Source organism: Bufo bufo, chromosome 4 (assembly GCF_905171765.1).
Source record: "Bufo bufo chromosome 4, aBufBuf1.1, whole genome shotgun sequence".
Classification (NCBI taxonomy): Eukaryota; Metazoa; Chordata; class Amphibia; order Anura; family Bufonidae; genus Bufo; species Bufo bufo.
The window spans coordinates 58,979,531-58,997,125 of NC_053392.1; the positions used below are offsets into that span (position 1 = coordinate 58,979,531).

General features: G+C 42.2%; 1 protein-coding gene across 1 annotated transcript in view; it reads right to left on the reverse strand.

Annotated features, from left to right (window-relative positions):
• LOC120999918 (aminopeptidase NAALADL1-like) overlaps positions 1 to 17,595 on the reverse strand; it is a 55,426-nt gene that overhangs the window by 22,917 nt on the left and 14,914 nt on the right. Inside the window, exons 3-7 of the mRNA XM_040430965.1 lie at positions 13,421 to 13,542; positions 11,870 to 11,989; positions 10,528 to 10,717; positions 10,046 to 10,139; positions 8,044 to 8,142 (exon numbers count right to left, since the gene is read on the reverse strand). Coding sequence (XP_040286899.1) covers positions 8,044 to 8,142; positions 10,046 to 10,139; positions 10,528 to 10,717; positions 11,870 to 11,989; positions 13,421 to 13,542 — 625 coding nt within the window. The remainder of the gene's footprint in view (positions 1 to 8,043; positions 8,143 to 10,045; positions 10,140 to 10,527; positions 10,718 to 11,869; positions 11,990 to 13,420; positions 13,543 to 17,595) is intronic.

Here is a 17,595-nt window from a genome sequence, read left to right on the forward strand (position 1 = left end):
ATACAACATTACAATCACATATTGTGGTAGATATGATCAACACTATATTCATATGACTCAATAGTGTCGATAAATTCAATAATATATATCACACCAAGAAACTTCAAGTATATGCTGTTATTTGGGAAAGAGGGGGTATTATCTTCTAGCGCTCTATCCCAATTTGGGAAACTGAATGTCACTGAAAATGTTGTAGGTGTATTCACTGGGAGCGCAATATGTTCATAAAGTGTCCACAGGAATCCTGAGAATGTGAAAAGTCTCTTATAGCATATCCTTTTAAGGTCGATATGAGCTTTGGATTGGAGAAAACTTTAAATCGATGTTTGGCTTACCGTCTAGCGTCTGCTGTCTCCCTATTGCTTCAATGGAGCTTTAAATATTTGCCGGCTTATTCAGTCGCTCCATACAGCAAGCTGGTTTAAATTTCGCAGGAGTTCCAAAGATCGCAGGAGTTGCCACTCTGTTCCGCAATTTCCTTTGGTGCAGCTTTCGACGATAAGAATAGTTAATCCTTTACTGTAGAGATTTTCTTCTGTATGGCCATACAGTATTATCGGAGGCTTTTCAATGCAGGTACATCACTTGTTTCACCATACGCGTTACGGGTAGATTCACTCTCCCTTCCTCAGTGGTCAAGTGTCTGCCTGCTCTGCCTCCATTTTTATCCATTCCTTTGATTGCTTCCCAAATCTCGGACACCTGTTGTTCATGCTACTCCCAGTTTGCAAGGGAATCCTCCCACATAATCAAGGGATAATTCTATACAGCCTTGATTTAAAAAAAAAAAATCCTCTTGCAGTTTCCATGCGTTTTTTATGCGTTTTTTGGGGACACATGCGTTTTTTGGCCCAGATGTCCCAATTGGTGTGATATATCATTATGTGAAATATAAACTTGATATCTGATTGCCAACACTTATAAAATGACTTTTTATAATAAAATATTATTAAACAAATTTTCAAGATTAAAATATCAATATAAGAATATAAAACAATAAATAATAAATGTGAGGAATCTTGAAAGTTTCATAGGAATCCTAGAGTTTGATACAATTATTCGGATTTGATAGAGAAAGAAGGGTGGGTATCTCGGAGCCAAGGACACGTCGCAGCGCCGATAGACGGCCTAGCATGCGACGTGCCGTCGGCCTCGAGACATCCAACCTACATAAATCCAAAAATTTCCAACTCCGAATTAAGGCCTTTCGGTTGTAGAGATCCAAATTCATAAATGCGTCTGGATTCTATCCTAGACATTTGTCTGATAAAATCACCGCCTCTCCAGTGTTTCTCCACCTTCTCCAGTGCCGTAAACACCAGACTTGATGGATCCTGATTATGCATCTCTTTATAATGTTTAGATAGGGAATGTAAAAATGCAATTAATAAGAGATGGCTCGTATGGAGCAATAAAAAAAGAGTTTATAACGAAAGGAATAGAGTATATCCTGAGCCACAACTACTTCTTTTTTGAGGGGGAATTCTTCCTGCAGAAGCGGGGTACCGCCATGGGGACCAGATTCGCCCCCAGCTATGCTAACTTTCAAGATTCCTCACATTTATTATTTATTGTTTTATATTCTTATATTGATATTTTAATCTTGAAAATTTGTTTAATAATATTTTATTATAAAAAGTCATTTTATAAGTGTTGGCAATCAGATATCAAGTTTATATTTCACATAATGATATATCACACCAATTGGGACATCTGGGCCAAAAAACGCATGTGTCCCCAAAAAACGCATAAAAAAACGCATGGAAACTGCAAGAGGAAAAAATTAAAAATAAAAAATAAAAAAATTTTTTTTTTTTTTTTTTAAATCAAGGCTGTATAGAATTATCCCTTGATAATGTGGGAGGATTCCCTTGCAAACTGGGAGTAGCATGAACAACAGGTGTCCGAGATTTGGGAAGCAATCAAAGGTATGGATAAAAATGGAGGCAGAGCAGGCAGACACTTGACCACTGAGGAAGGGAGAGTGAATCTACCCGTAACGCGTATGGTGAAACAAGTGATGTACCTGCATTGAAAAGCCTCCGATAATACTGTATGGCCATACAGAAGAAAATCTCTACAGTAAAGAATTAACTATTCTTATCATCGAAAGCTGCACCAAAGGAAATTGCGGAACAGAGTGGCAACTCCCGCGATCTTTGGAACTCCCGCGAAATTTAAACCAGCTTGCTGTATGGAGCGACTGAATAAGCCGGCAAATATTTAAAGCTCCATTGAAGCAATAGGGAGACAGCAGACGCTAGACGGTAAGCCAAATATCGATTTAAAGTTTTCTCCAATCCAAAGCTCATATCGAGCTTAAAAGGATATGCTATAAGAGACTTTTCACATTATCAGGATTCCTGTGGACACTTTATGAACATGTTGCGCTCCCAGTGAATACACCTACAGCATTTTCAGTGACATTCAGTTTCCCAAATTGGGATAGAGCGCTAGAAGATAATACCCCCTCTTCCCAAATAACAGCATATACTTGAAGTTTCTTGGTGTGATATATATTATTGAATTTATCGACACTATTGAGTCATATGAATATAGTGTTGATCATATCTACCACAATATGTGACTGTAATGTTGTATATTATTGCTACATTGTTCTTATAAATTTTATTACTTGTATTTTATGGGGATATAATAAATATTTTCTGCACATGTCAATTTGGTTGCCAAGTGTATGAGTGCTCGCTCATTACTCTATTACATCATTTAGAACTTGTGGTCAATCCTCAAGAGGCGGGTGGACAAACAAAAACCCACTAATTCTGACAAACTCCAAGAAGTGATTATGAAAGAATGGGTTGCTATCAGTCAGGAATTGGCCCAGAAGTTGATTGAGAGCATGCCCAGTCGAATTGCAGAGGTCCTGAAAAAGAAGGGCCAACACTGCAAATACTGACTCTTTGCATAAATGCCATGCAATTGTCGATAAAAGCCTTTAACCACCTCCGGACCGCCTAACGCAGGATCGCGTTCCAGAGGTGGCAGTGCTGCGCAGAGTCACGCATATACGCGTGATTTCCTGTGAACGCGCGCACACAGGCGAGCGCGTTCACAGGATCGGAAGGTAAGCGAGTGGATCTCCAGCCTGCCAGCGGCGATCGTTCGCTGGCAGGCTGGAGATGTGATTTTTTTAACCCCTAAAAGGTATATTAGACGCTGTTTTGATAACAGCGTCTAATATACCTGCTACCTGGTCCTCTGGTGGTCCCTTTTGTTTGGATCGACCACCAGAGGACATAGGCAGCTCTGTAATAAGTAGCACCAAGCACCACACTACACTACACCCCCCCTGTCACTTATTAACCCCTTATTCACCCCTGATCACCCCATATAGACTCCCTGATCACCCCCCTGTCATTGATCACCCCCTTGTAAGGTTCCATTCAGACGTCCGTATGATTTTTACGGATCCACTGATACATGGATCGGATCCGCAAAACACATACGGACGTCTGAATGGAGCCTTACAGGGGCGTGATCAATGACAGGGGGGTGATCACCCCATATAGACTCCCTGATCACCCCCCTGTCATTGATCACCCCCCTGTCATTGATCACCCCCCTGTAAGGCTCCATTCAGACATTTTTTTGGCCCAAGTTAGAGGAATTTTTTTTTTTTCTTACAAAGTTTTATATTCCACTAACTTGTGTCAAAAAATTAAATCTCACATGAACTCACCATACCCCTCACGGAATCCAAATGCGTAAAATTTTTTTGACATTTATATTCCAGACTTCTTCTCACGCTTTAGGGCCCCTAGAATGCCAGGGCAGTATAAACACCCCACATGTGACCCCATTTCGGAAAGAAGACACCCCAAGGTATTCGCTGAGGGGCATATTGAGTCCATGAAAGATTGAAATTTTTGTCCCAAGTTAGCGGAAAGGGAGACTTTGTGAGAAAAAAAAAAATAATCAATTTCCGCTAACTTGTGCCAAAAAAAAAAATAATTCTATGAACTCGCCATGCCCCTCATTGAATACGTTGGGGTGTCTTCTTTCCAAAATGGGGTCACATGTGGGGTATTTATACTGCCCTGGCATTTTAGGGGCCCTAAAGCGTGAGAAGAAGTCTGGGATCCAAATGTCTAAAAATGCCCTCATAAAAGGAATGTGGGCCCCTTTGTGCATCTAGGCTGCAAAAAAGTGTCACACATCTGGTATCGCCGTACTCAGGAGAAGTTGGGTAATGTGTTTTGGGGTGTCATTTTACATATACCCATGCTGGGTGAGATAAATATCTTGGTCAAATGCCAACTTTGTATAAAAAATGGGAAAAGTTGTCTTTTGCCGAGATATTTATCTCACCCAGCATAGGTATATGTAAAAAGACACCCCAAAACACATTGCCCAACTTCTCCTGAATACGGCGATACCACATGTGTGACACTTTTTTGCAGCCTAGGTGGGCAAAGGGGCCCACATTCCAAAGAGCACCTTTCGGATTTCACCGGCCATTTTTTACAGATTTTGATTTCAAACTACTTACCACACATTAGGGCCCCTAGAATGCCAGGGCAGTATAACTACCGCACAAGTGACCCCATTTTGGAAAGAAGACACCCCAAGGTATTCGCTGATGGGCATAGTGAGTTCATAGAAGTTTTTATTTTTTGTCACAAGTTAGTGGAATATGAGACTTTGTAAGAAAAAAATTAATAAAAAAAATCATAATTTTCCGCTAACTTGTGACAAAAAATAAAAAGTTCTATGAACTCACTATGCCCATCAGCGAATACCTTAGGGTGTCTACTTTCCGAAATGGGGTCATTTGTGGGGTGTTTGTACTGTCTGGCCATTGTAGAACCTCAGGAAACATGACAGGTGCTCAGAAAGTCAGAGCTGCTTCAAAAAGTGGAAATTCACATTTTTGTACCATAGTTTGTAAACGCTATAACTTTTACCCAAACCATTTTTTTTTTTTACCCAAACATTTTTTTTTTTATCAAAGACATGTAGAACAATATATTTAGAGAAAAATTTATATATGGATGTCGTTTTATTTGCAAAATTTTACAACTGAAAATGAAAAATGTAATTTTTTTGCAAAAAAATCGTTAAATTTCGATTAATAACAAAAAAAGTTAAAATGTCAGCAGCAACGAAATACCACCAAATGAAAGCTCTATTAGTGAGAAGAAAAGGAGGTAAAATTCATTTGGGTGGTAAGTTGCATGACCGAGCAATAAACGGTGAAAGTAGGGTAGGTCAGAAGTGTAAAAAGTGGCCTGGTTATTAAGGGTGTTTAAGCTAGGGGGGCTGAAGTCGTTAAAAACGTATGAAGTGCGTGTAATTATATTTCACTACATCACAGAAACAACTGAAACAAAGATCTAAAAGCAGTTTAGCAGCAAACTTTGTGAAAACTAATATTTGTGTCATTCTCAAAACTTTTGGCCACGACTGTACATCGCTGTGTCTATTGACATGGCTGCCTGTCTCTAGGAGAGTTGTAAAATGGCTGCATGTCTCTAGGTGATGTCATGTTAATAAAGTTAAGTGTAAAAAGCAAACACATTCACACATTCAGGAGACACAGGGAGAAAAATGTTTGATCTGTTTGTACACAGATATTAACAGACATGATGGAAGCTGTAGGCAGTAATACTGTATATACTGTATATGTTTTGCTCCTCAATACACTACTGTTCACCTGTTAGATGCCTGGATAGTTAACTGAATACTGGAGGTCACATGACAGGTGTGAAGGTCACATGACTAATGCCGTGTTTAGTTCTATCCAGCTCTCAAATGGCTGTGTCACACAGGACTAAAATGGGCCATACTATTTTTTTTTCTTTAAAGAAAGGATACTGCACAGATATAATAAAGGTCTGTGAGCAAAGTTTAAATAAATATATATTAGAAAATTGTTCGACGTCCTATTCTCTAAACATTAAAACTGGAATACCCCTTTAAAGGGCATCTGTAGGCAGACTTGTACCTACACTGCGTGCAGAATTATTAGGCAAATGAGTATTTTGACCACATCATCCTCTTTATGCATGTTGTCTTACTTCAAGCTGTATAGGCTCGAAAGCCTACTACCAATTAAGCATATTAGGTGATGTGCATCTCTGTAATGAGAAGGGGTGTGGTCTAATGACATCAACACCCTATATTAGGTGTGCATAATTATTAGGCAACTTCCTTTCCTTTGGCAAAATGGGTCAAAAGAAGGACTTGACAGGCTCAGAAAAGTCAAAAATAGTGAGATATCTTGCAGAGGGATGCAGCACTCTTAAAATTGCAAAGCTTCTGAAGCGTGATCATCGAACAATCAAGCGTTTCATTCAAAATAGTCAACAGGGTCGCAAGAAGCGTGTGGAAAAACCAAGGCGCAAAATAACTGCCCATGAACTGAGAAAGGTCAAGCGTGCAGCTGCCAAGATGCCACTTGCCACCAGTTTGGCCATATTTCAGAGCTGCAACATCACTGGAGTGCCCAAAAGCACAAGGTATGCAATAGTCAGAGACATGGCCAAGGTAAGAAAGGCTGAAAGACGACCACCACTGAACAAGACACACAAGCTGAAACGTCAAGACTGGGCCAAGAAATATCTCAAGACTGATTTTTCTAAGGTTTTATGGACTGATGAAATGAGAGTGAGTCTTGATGGGCCAGATGGATGGGCCCGTGGCTGAATTGGTAAAGGGCAGAGAGCTCCAGTCCGACTCAGACGCCAGCAAGGTGGAGGTGGAGTACTGGTTTGGGCTGGTATCATCAAAGATGAGCTTGTGGGGCCTTTTCGGGTTGAGGATGGAGTCAAGCTCAACTCCCAGTCCTACTGCCAGTTTCTGGAAGACACCTTCTTCAAGCAGTGGTACAGGAAGAAGTCTGCATCCTTCAAGAAAAACATGATTTTCATGCAGGACAATGCTCCATCACACGCGTCCAAGTACTCCACAGCGTGGCTGGCAAGAAAGGGTATAAAAGAAGAAAATCTAATGACATGGCCTCCTTGTTCACCTGATCAGAACCCCATTGAGAACCTGTGGTCCATCATCAAATGTGAGATTTACAAGGAGGGAAAACAGTACACCTCTCTGAATAGTGTCTGGGAGGCTGTGGTTGCTGCTGCACGCAATGTTGATGGTGAACAGATCAAAACACTGACAGAATCCATGGATGGCAGGCTTTTGAGTGTCCTTGCAAAGAAAGGTGGCTATATTGGTCACTGATTTGTTTTTGTTTTGTTTTTGAATGTCAGAAATGTATATTTGTGAATGTTGAGATGTTATATTGGTTTCACTGGTAAAAATAAATAATTTAAATGGGTATATATTTGTTTTTTGTTAAGTTGCCTAATAATTATGCACAGTAATAGTCACCTGCACACACAGATATCCCCCGAAAATAGCTAAAACTAAAAACAAACTAAAAACTACTTCCAAAAATATTCAGCTTTGATATTAATGAGTTTTTTGGGTTCATTGAGAACATGGTTGTTGTTCAATAATAAAATTAATCCTCAAAAATACAACTTGCCTAATAATTCTGCACTCCCTATATGCCGCTGGCTGACCTGTTACATGTGCACTTGGCAGCTGAAGACATCTGTGTTGGTCCCATTTTCATACGTGCCCACATTGCTGAGAAATATGATGTTTTAATATATGCAAATGAGCCTCTAGGAGCAACGGGGGCGTTACACCTAGAGGCTCCCCTTTCTCTGCAACTGCCGCATCCTCTCCAATTTGAGTGACAGGGCCAGGCAGTGTAAACGTCATCATACCTGGCCTTATCAATCAAAGTGGAGAGGATGCGGCAGTTGCAGAGAAAGGGGAGCCTCTTTGTGTAATGGCAACGCCCCCGTCGCTGCTAGAAGCTTATTTGCATATAGTAAAACATCATTTTTCTTAGCAATGCGGGCACATATGAACATGAGACCAACACAGATGCCTTCAGCTGCCAACAGGTCCGCCAGTTTCATACGTACAAATCTGCTAACAGATGCCCTTTAAGGATAAAGGGTCAAGTGTTTGAATGACTTGGATCACTATTATTACAATGTGTAATACCTGTTATTGAATTCACCTGTCCTGAAGCCAGGTCCTACTTTGTAGGGACATCCGAGAGCTCCTTGCCAGTTGGTCGGTGCATCTGGTCCACCCAGTTCACTAAGGAAAGTATAATAAAAACAGAATGATAATGAGTGGTCACAGTACTGAAGCATACTAAGGGCTCATGCACACAAACGTGCGCCGGACAGACCCTTATTTTTGCCTGCAAACAGCGGTTCCATAATATATGGGCCCCATTCACCTGAATGGGTCCACAATCCGGAAGGAGCGGTGCGGAACAGAGGCACGGAACCCCATGGAAGCATTACAAACTGCTTCCGGGGGGTTTCTTTTCATGCCTTCACACCGCAAAAAAAATAGAACAGATCACGGAACACGGATCACGGAACAGCCGGCACATGTTCGTGTGCATGAGCCCTTACTTCTATAAAAGCCAATGGAGGCTCCAAGGACTCACCAACGGTGGATGACTGTTTCAGGGAAATATCGCAAGTTCATAGAATGGCCTGCTCTTACCCAAGAGACTACTACCCACTAAACCCCCCCCCCCTAGTGGCACTGGACCCTTTTCCAGTCCTGTGATGCCTTCTGCACTCTAACAGGATAACCCAATCCTAGTTGCCCTACTAGAGGTATATCTTTAAAGAAAACTTGTCACTGCTTTTGACATGCCTGTTTTAATAGCTTCATGCATTCCCCACATACTAACAACTCTGGAGCATCTATTCTTATGACTCTATGTTGTGCCATTCTGTCCACATCTCTCTTGTGACAGGGGTCAGAAGATCTAAGAGACTGGCTGCACGTGATGTGATCTGACAACCTCTTCGGTTTCACTTGTTTCTGTGTTGTTGCTGGGTATGACCACACCTCTGGTCTTAGGTGTAGCTTGAGTGGTCATTCCAACTCCTCTATTTAGTCTGGCCTAACCCATCATGCTATGCGGTTGATAGCTCATTTCTGGTTTTGAAGAGCTGGTGTCTGGTTCTCCTCTGAGTTCCTGCTCGTCTGCGTACCTTGGAGTTAAGTGTCTTTTCCCTATTTCTTGTTCATTGTATTCCCCTACCTTTTGTTATTAGGCCTGAGGGAGTCTCCTGTTCCTCCATCTGACACTATTTCCAGGGCCCTTTAGGGTCAGATAGGGCCCTAGATTACAGAGTATGAACATTCCTACCATCAAGGTCTGTTCCTACTTATAGTAGTCAGGGCTCGGTTTAGGGATACACTAGGTGGTGACCCTTTTCCCTGGTTTCCAGGCCTAGTACCTTTTCCCTTCCCTCTTGTGGTCGGTGTGGAGTGATCTACCCACACAGCGCCGTGACACATTCCTTTACTATTTCTACCAGAAGTTATAATTGCTATTAGCCTTCAGTAAGGGTACAGAGGGGAGGTAACCAGTTGGGGGGGTGTCCCTGCACAGTCTGAAAATGGCAACGCTGATTGGATAAAGTGAGTTTGTGAAGGTACACCCCCCCCCCCCCAACTGGTTACCTTCCCTCTGTACCCTTACTGAAGGCTAATAGTAATTCAATTATACCTTCTAGTAGAAATAATAAAGGAATGTTATAACATAGAGACATAAGAATAGATGCTCCAGAATTGTTATTACATGGGGAATGCATGAAGCTATTAAAACAGACATGTCAGGAGTGGTGACAGGTCCTCTTTAAGTACCTATACCCCAGTGAAAATTTAGTAACAGTCCCTTATGCTTGATATTTGGGGGACAAGATGGATAATTTTCATCTCTAAATGGAGAAAGAAAAGCTCCCTCGCCCAACATTAGCTCCATATTAATTCTGTAAAGCTTACTAGAATTAATACCATATTTCAAACCATGAGATGGCCCAGTTTGGAAGATTGGTGGCGAAGTTAAAGAATATCTCAACAATGAGTTGTATCTATAAAATATGTTATGCAGGGTTTATTATTGTATATACATCTGACTGGCTATTTTTCCACATATCTAACTATGAAGTATCATAGGTTATCATATTACCATATCAAGGTCCGAGCATCTCCAAAACCAATTGGTTGTGCCGGTATATGGGAAATGCCTTTTATCTCAGACTCGGGAATTCGGTAAGTAAATTCTAAAATAGACATATGATAAAGTGAGTAATAAGAAGTGAAGCACTGTGGGTAAGATGCTTTTACACGGTACAGACAATTAAAATTGGCCACTTTATGAATAAGACAATAACTCTATGAAATGGGTTTTCAAGTTTTTTGTACTGATGGCCTATCCTCTTACATCCCGCACCCATGCCCGTCAGATGTTCTGCAGTAGCTCCAGCTCCATTGAAGTGAATGGATGGAGCTGCAGTTCCATGTTGACTTCTGAAGCTACTGCAGAAGAGCTGATTGACAGAGGTGTGGATAGTCAGACCCCACGGGTAAGATATTCATGGTCTATCCCAAGGATAGGCCATTATTGCAAATGGACCAGAAACCCCTTTAAGAATGAAACCAACACATTACCTTTAGCTGGATAGTAGGGAGTCAGCTGGTCTCCAAAATTCTCCTTGAATGAACCCCGTTCTACGCCAGATGGGGGCATATACCAGGAGTTCGGGTAGGTTTCAACAGGATTGCTCTTTCCGTCATTTATATCTTTGGGATCAGTGTATATCACAACTCCAATAACTCCAAATTTGGCAGCATTTATTGCCTGAAAGTCCATAAAAAGATCATTTAAGCTTTGTTGCATGTATATATCTTCAGCCCAAGCCTTACCAGGTCAAGAGAGCTCAGTGCACATCCCCTGTGGTAAGGATGATGATGTGCCTGTGGGGAAAAGGACCCATGTGCAGATTTACACCACCAAAGAAGAAGTCTGCAACCAAAATTGTACTCTTAAAGGGGGCGTTGTCCAGCTTCAGCACCAATTTTAGCTAGACCAGTGCTGAGGGTACAGTCCAGCTCCTTATGATCCCAGGCATGTAAACTAGGATACTAGGGGACATGTTAAGACTAAGGCCAGTGATTGGCCGCAGTGGCATATGTGACCCCATTCAAAAGTTTACACACTGGGGGTAGGCTTCAGGTACAGCGTTGTCCAGGCTCTAGCTAAAGGGGAGAGAGGGAGAGACTGTCTGCTGGAATAATTGCCAATGCTGCTGTAATCACAGGACTTTATTAGCTAAGTTTCCTCTACAGACACACTGAGAGTTTGCTGTTCACTGCTGTGGTACTTACATATTATAACTCCACCTCTCCCAGTCCTTTACTGTTTATCTCTTTCCCCACAGAAGAAGTTGCATGTGCGCTTGGCAGCTAAAGGCATCTGTGTTGGTCCCATGTTCATATTAGCCCATGTTCATATGTATCCCTAATTGACAGGGCAAGGCATTATGACGTTTTTACTGCCTGGCCCTGTCAATCAAAGTGGGGAGTGCGCAGCAGTTGCAGAGAGAGCAGAGCCTCTAGGTGTAACAGCAACGCCCTGTTACACCTAAAGGTTCATTTGCATATATTAAAACATAATTTTTCTCAGTAATGTGGGCACATATGAACATGAGACCAACACAGATGTCTTCAGCTGCCAAGTGCACACATAACAGGTCAGCCAGTGTCATAGGTGCAAAACTGCTGACAGATGCCCTTTAATATTAATGGAGAATGCAGACCGCGAGTGAATGAAATAGTATAGATGACGCATCTTTTAATTCTAGATTAGAAACTAGTGTAAATAATGTTTATACCCTGAGGTTGTTAGGTGGATCACTGATCACATATGATATCTGTGCCTCACACTCTGCACAGTAATTTTTTTATGACATATCACTTACAAAATATATAAATACATTGAAATCTAGCTCACCTTGTTTACTCTGCCTATTCCTCCATAGCGTACAATTGCAATGGTGCCGTTCAGATTTATAATATTATCCAGGTACTGAAAATCACTTATCTTGCCTTCATTGGCGTATACAAGTTGTCCCTGAAGAATAAAGTCAAAGACAAAGTATAGAGAAGATTAGCCATGGGCCTTGTAATGAGAACTGCAGGCAAGGAAAATTCATGGAAAAACAGATGCATTGACCATGTTGAAGATGCCCTCAATCAGGGCTGATTATGTTTGGTCTACAGCTCCAAATCAATAGTAACCCAAGGGTTTTATGTGCATGGAAGAAAATAACTCTGACACACGCACTGGGGGTCACAGCAAATTCTTATTTATTACAGGAAGTACAGCAGTTTAAAAAGACATCAGAAGGGCATTCCCCCTGAGGCATGTGGCATTGTTACATTGGCTAGAATATGAAAATATGAAAAGAGATAACACTTGGCATCTGCCCATTGTGCATTGTTTTACTAACTCTTGTATGCAAACTATGTAAACATCTAAGTCCAAGCACCATATTGTAATGGCTTCACTCTAACAGCAGTACAGCATACGTCATACAGTATATGACACATCATGGAGGAGGGTCCTCTTGGAACTTAGGGTACTTTCACACTAGCGTTATTCTTTTCCGGCATAGAGTTCCGTCCTCGGGGCTCAATACCGGAAAAGAACTGATCAGTTTTATCCCTATGCATTCTGAATGGAGAGCAATCTGTTCAGGATGCATTAGGATGTCTTCAGCTCAGTCTTTTTGGCTTTTCAGGACGGAAATAATACCGCAGCATGCTGCGGTTTTATTTCCATCCAAAATTCCGGAACACTTGCCGTAATGGCAGATCCGGCATTTTTTCCCATTGAAATGCATTAATGCCGGATCCGGCAAAACTGATTCGTTTTTGCGGTCTGCGCATGCTCAGACCGGAAATTTTTTAAAAAAATATAAATGCCGGAACCGTTTTTCCGGATGACGGCTCCGGCATTTCAATGCATTTGTCAGACAGATCAGGATCCTAATCCGTCTGACAAATGCCATCAGTCTTCATACGTTTTGACGGATCTGGCAGGCAGTTCCAGTGACGGAACTGCCAGCTGGAATCCTCTGCCACAAGTGTGAAAGTATACTTAAGTGAATAAGGCGTTAGCTGAGAGCTGGAGGATATGGGGGCCATCTTACTTAATCAAGAATTATATAATTATATCCAACTCTCTATCACCATATACAAATCATACCCCATTACTTTCACTAGTAACATTAAGATTATCTAAAAATATAAAGTTTATATTCACCTTGCTACCATTTGCCATTACTCTAATACAAATAAAAAAGAAAAAAAAAATAATATGAAGCAACTTTGCAAATGTCTTGTTTAAAAAATTATATTTTGTGCATTCAGCTCCCATGGATAGCTGTGCATCACCATGGTTACAGACTACAAATAAAGCCTGTCTGTAGTCTGATCCTTCAGTCATGTGCCTCTTTTTATAGCAAGAAGCCCAATAGCTAAATTGAAATGCCAAGCATACCTTAACTGTACCATTGGGTGCAAAGGCAAGAAATGGCTGCAGAATGGTTGGGTCTTTCTGGTCTTCGTGGAGTTCGGACTCTGTTTTTTGTGATACGAACTGGACGTTACCTTCTGTGTTCACTGTACAAACAAAAAAAAGATTATATTTTTATTTTACGCACTTATATAGCGCTACAATATTCCACAGCACTTTACAGACATTAGCATTGAGCTGTCCACAACGGGGCTCATAATCTAAGGTCCCTATCAGTATGTCTTTGGAGGAAACCCGCGCAAACACGGGGAGAACATACAAACTCCATGCACATGATGTCCTTGGTCAGATTCGAACCCAGGACCCCCGCGCTGCAAGGCAACAGTGTTAACCACTGAGCCACTGTGCTGCCTTTTAACTGACACATAGGATGTATTGTTCCTTAGGGAACCTCTGTGCAAATAACACGGAGCGCCACTGAAAGAAAATGGCGCCTAGTGAAAAAAGGTAAGACGCAGAAGGCCAGGTAGGGGGATAGATCTGCAATTAATGGCAACCACCTGTCCCATGCCGTGTTGTTGATGCCGTGTTCAACGTATCACAAGGGAGGTGGATTTCTGTACTTTTTCCAACCATGATCGTCATCTCGGCAATAGTGATTCACAGTTTTAAGGGATAGCCGATGGTATTCCATTGCATTATAATATACAAATACAACATAACATTTAAAAGTGACCATGTAAACAGTGAAGTCTAATAAAATAACAATCTAAAAAATTTTGACGAAAAATAAAAATATATATTTTTTTTTCAGTAACAAATCATTACAACCTATAAAATAAACTTAACACGGTTTTTCCAGATCGCTCAAAAAAGGCTTCAAAAGTCATGGTGTACCTACGAGGATATGAAAATGTGTTCATAAAAAAATCATTGTTTGCCGATAGCCTTGTTACCATTGCATGCTGTATGTCTATCCCACAGAGTACAGTGGAGACTGTACATGCGCATTCTCTGCTGCTAAACCGATTGAGATGCTGTGGCATGACCTCAAGAAAGAGATTCACACCAGACATCCCAAGAATATTGCTGAACTGAAACAGTTCTGTAAAGAGGAATGGTCAAGAATTACTCCTGACCGTTGTGCACGTCTGATCTGCAACTACAGGAAACGTTTGGTTGAAGTTATTGCTGCCAAAGGAGGTTCAACCAGTTATTAAATCTAAGGGTTCACATACTTTTCCACCTGCACTGTGAATGTTTACATGGTGTGTTCAATAAAAACATGGTAACTTTTAATTCTTTGTGTGTTATTAGCAGGGCCGGTGCAAGGATTTTTGCCAACACAAGCAAAGCTACATTTTGGCACCCCCCCTCGCAGCTCACCTGGCCCTGGTCCCGTCTGCAGCACCAGGCTTCACCTCTGTGTGGTCCTGGTATGCTTCAGACAATCGCTGGTTTGAGGACCGTATTTTTGCCCTCTAAGACGCACTGGCCCATAAGACGCACCTAGGTTTTAGAGTAGGATAATAAGAAAAAAATATTTTCCATTGCACCTCAGGTCAGACCAGCAATCAGACCCCCAATGTTAATCAGACCTCAGATCAGTCCCCCAATGCCTCAGATGAGCCCCCCATGTCAGCCATCATGCCCCCATGTCAGCCATCAGTCCCCCATGTCAGCCATCAGTCCCCTATGTCAGCCATCATGCTCCCATGTCAGCCATCATGCTCCCATGTCAGCCATCATACTCCCATGTCAGCCATCATACTCCCATGTCAGCCATCATGCCCCCATGTCAGCCATCATGCCCCCATGTCAGCCATCATGCCCCCATGTCAGCCATCATGCCCCCATGTCAGCCATCATGCCCCCATGTCAGCCATCATGCTCCCATGTCAGCCATCATGCTCCCATGTCAGCCATCATGCCCCCATGTCAGCCATCATGCCCCTCATGTCAGCCCCCCATGTCAGCCATGATGCCCCCATGTCAGCCATCATGCCCCCATGTCAGCCCCCCATGTCAGCCATCATGCCCCCATGTCAGCCATCATGCCCCCATGTCAGCCATCATGCCCCCATGTCAGCCATCAGCCCCCCATGTCAGCCATCAGCCCCCCATGTCAGCCATCATGCCCCCATGTCAGCCATCATGCCCCCATGTCAGCCCCCCATGTCAGCCATGATGCCCCCATGTCAGCCATCATGCCCCCATGTCAGCCCCCATGTCAGCCATCATGCCCCCATGTCAGCCATCATGCCCCCATGTCAGCCCCCCATGTCAGCCATCAGCCCCCCACTTCAGCCATCAGCCCCCCATGTCAGCCATCAGCCCCCCATGTCAGCCATCATGCCCCCATGTCAGCCATCATGCCCCCATGTCAGCCATCATGCCCGCCATCAATCATGTCCCCCCATGTCAGCCATCAGCGCAAATAAAAAAATAAATAAATAACTTACCTCTCCTTCTCCTGGACGCCACCGCTCCTCACCACCAGCGCTCTCTCTCTTCTTCCTGGTTCTCGGCTGTCAGCTGTGAAGGCTGCGCACAGTGAGGTCACATGGTGCGCAGCCGTTTACAGCAGACAGCCGAGTGGAGGACCAGGAAGCGGTGAGTACAGATCCTTCACCGATTCCAGTTTCTCTGGTACTAATGAAGCGCTTCCAAAATGGAAGCGCTTCATTAGTATTCGCCCCATAAGACCCAGGGGCGAAAAATACAGGGTATTTAAAAATAAATAAAAAAGTTTAATTTTTTCCGCCCCCCCCCCCCCCTTCCCAAGCGCCTTAGGGGAGCCGCTTGGTCTGCCTTATTATAGCACCGGCCCTGGTTATTAGTTTAAGCAGACTGTGATTGTCTATTGTTGTGACTTAGATGAAGATCATTTCACATTTTATGACCAATTTGTGCAGAAATCCATATCATTCCAAAGGGTTCACATACTTTTTCTTGCAACTGTATATATCTTTTAGGCTACATTCACACGACCATATGTTTTTTGCTGTCAGCTAAACACTGATCTGCAAGAAATACAGATGATGTACTTTTAGCATCCGTTTTTTGCTTTTTTTGCAAATCTATTGTAACAATACCTATCCTTGTAAGCAAAACAGACAAGAATAGGACATGCTCTATATTTTTTGCGGGGCTACGGAACGGACATACAGAGGCAAACAGCACATGGTGTGCTGTCCGCATTTTTTTCGGACCCATTGAAATGAATGGGTCCTCATCCAATCCGCAAAAAAAAACGGAACGGACACAGAAACAAAATACGTTTGTGTACATGTAGCCTTATATTTATTTTTCTTTTATACTATGACCTTTGCACTTACTTTTCACTTCTGGGGCATTGCCCTCTGCTTGTACTTTTTTATTGTTTTAATTGTTTTTAATCATTTATGTGCAATAAATTACAGTTTTATTGTCCATCCCCCCAGAAGACCATATTTTTTTTTTTGTTTTTTTTAACTTTTCTGCTAAACGGACCCTTCTACAGCACAGCAACAATGACGACTCATAACGGGGAGTTAACAACAGCTTCTTTTGTAGTGCCCTAGAGCAGGGAGTACTTTGACATTTGGACATTTTTAGACATTTGCCTATTTCCCCTATGCAAAGTTAAAACTTCTTACTTTAATTCACCTAAAAGGGTTAACTTGCACTGTTTAATACTGTGTAACTTTATATATATGTTGTGATATATATCCTGTTCATTATCACTGTATTTACATGGCTCTGTGGAAAGGGTTAATGAATACTGAGAGACTGTTAGGGCTTTGATTGAGAAGCTGGAAATTTTCCACAGCTGCCATAGGGTTTAAAAAAGACCATGTTTTGGAGGGAAAACCCAAACTTGTTTACCACCATGTTTTGGAGGGAAAAACCCAGACTTGTTTAGAACCAAAAATCAGACAGCCTGACCTTTTAAATGTCTGGTTTTAGCTTTGTTGTTATATCTGGAAACTTGTTTTTGTCTGGAAAACCTGCTGTGTCATTGCCATTGAGTATCATTGAAGCTCTAATGTAAGTCTATACCAGACGGGAGCTGAAACATTGTATCTGTTTGTGCTGAGTTTCTCTACTCCACCCCTCCCACTAGAAGGTTCTAGTCTAGCAAAAACTGTATATAAGGAGAGCAGTCGGAGCCCCTAGTGTGCTGCAGTTAGAGACCAGTGTTTGGAAGAGGAGACTCT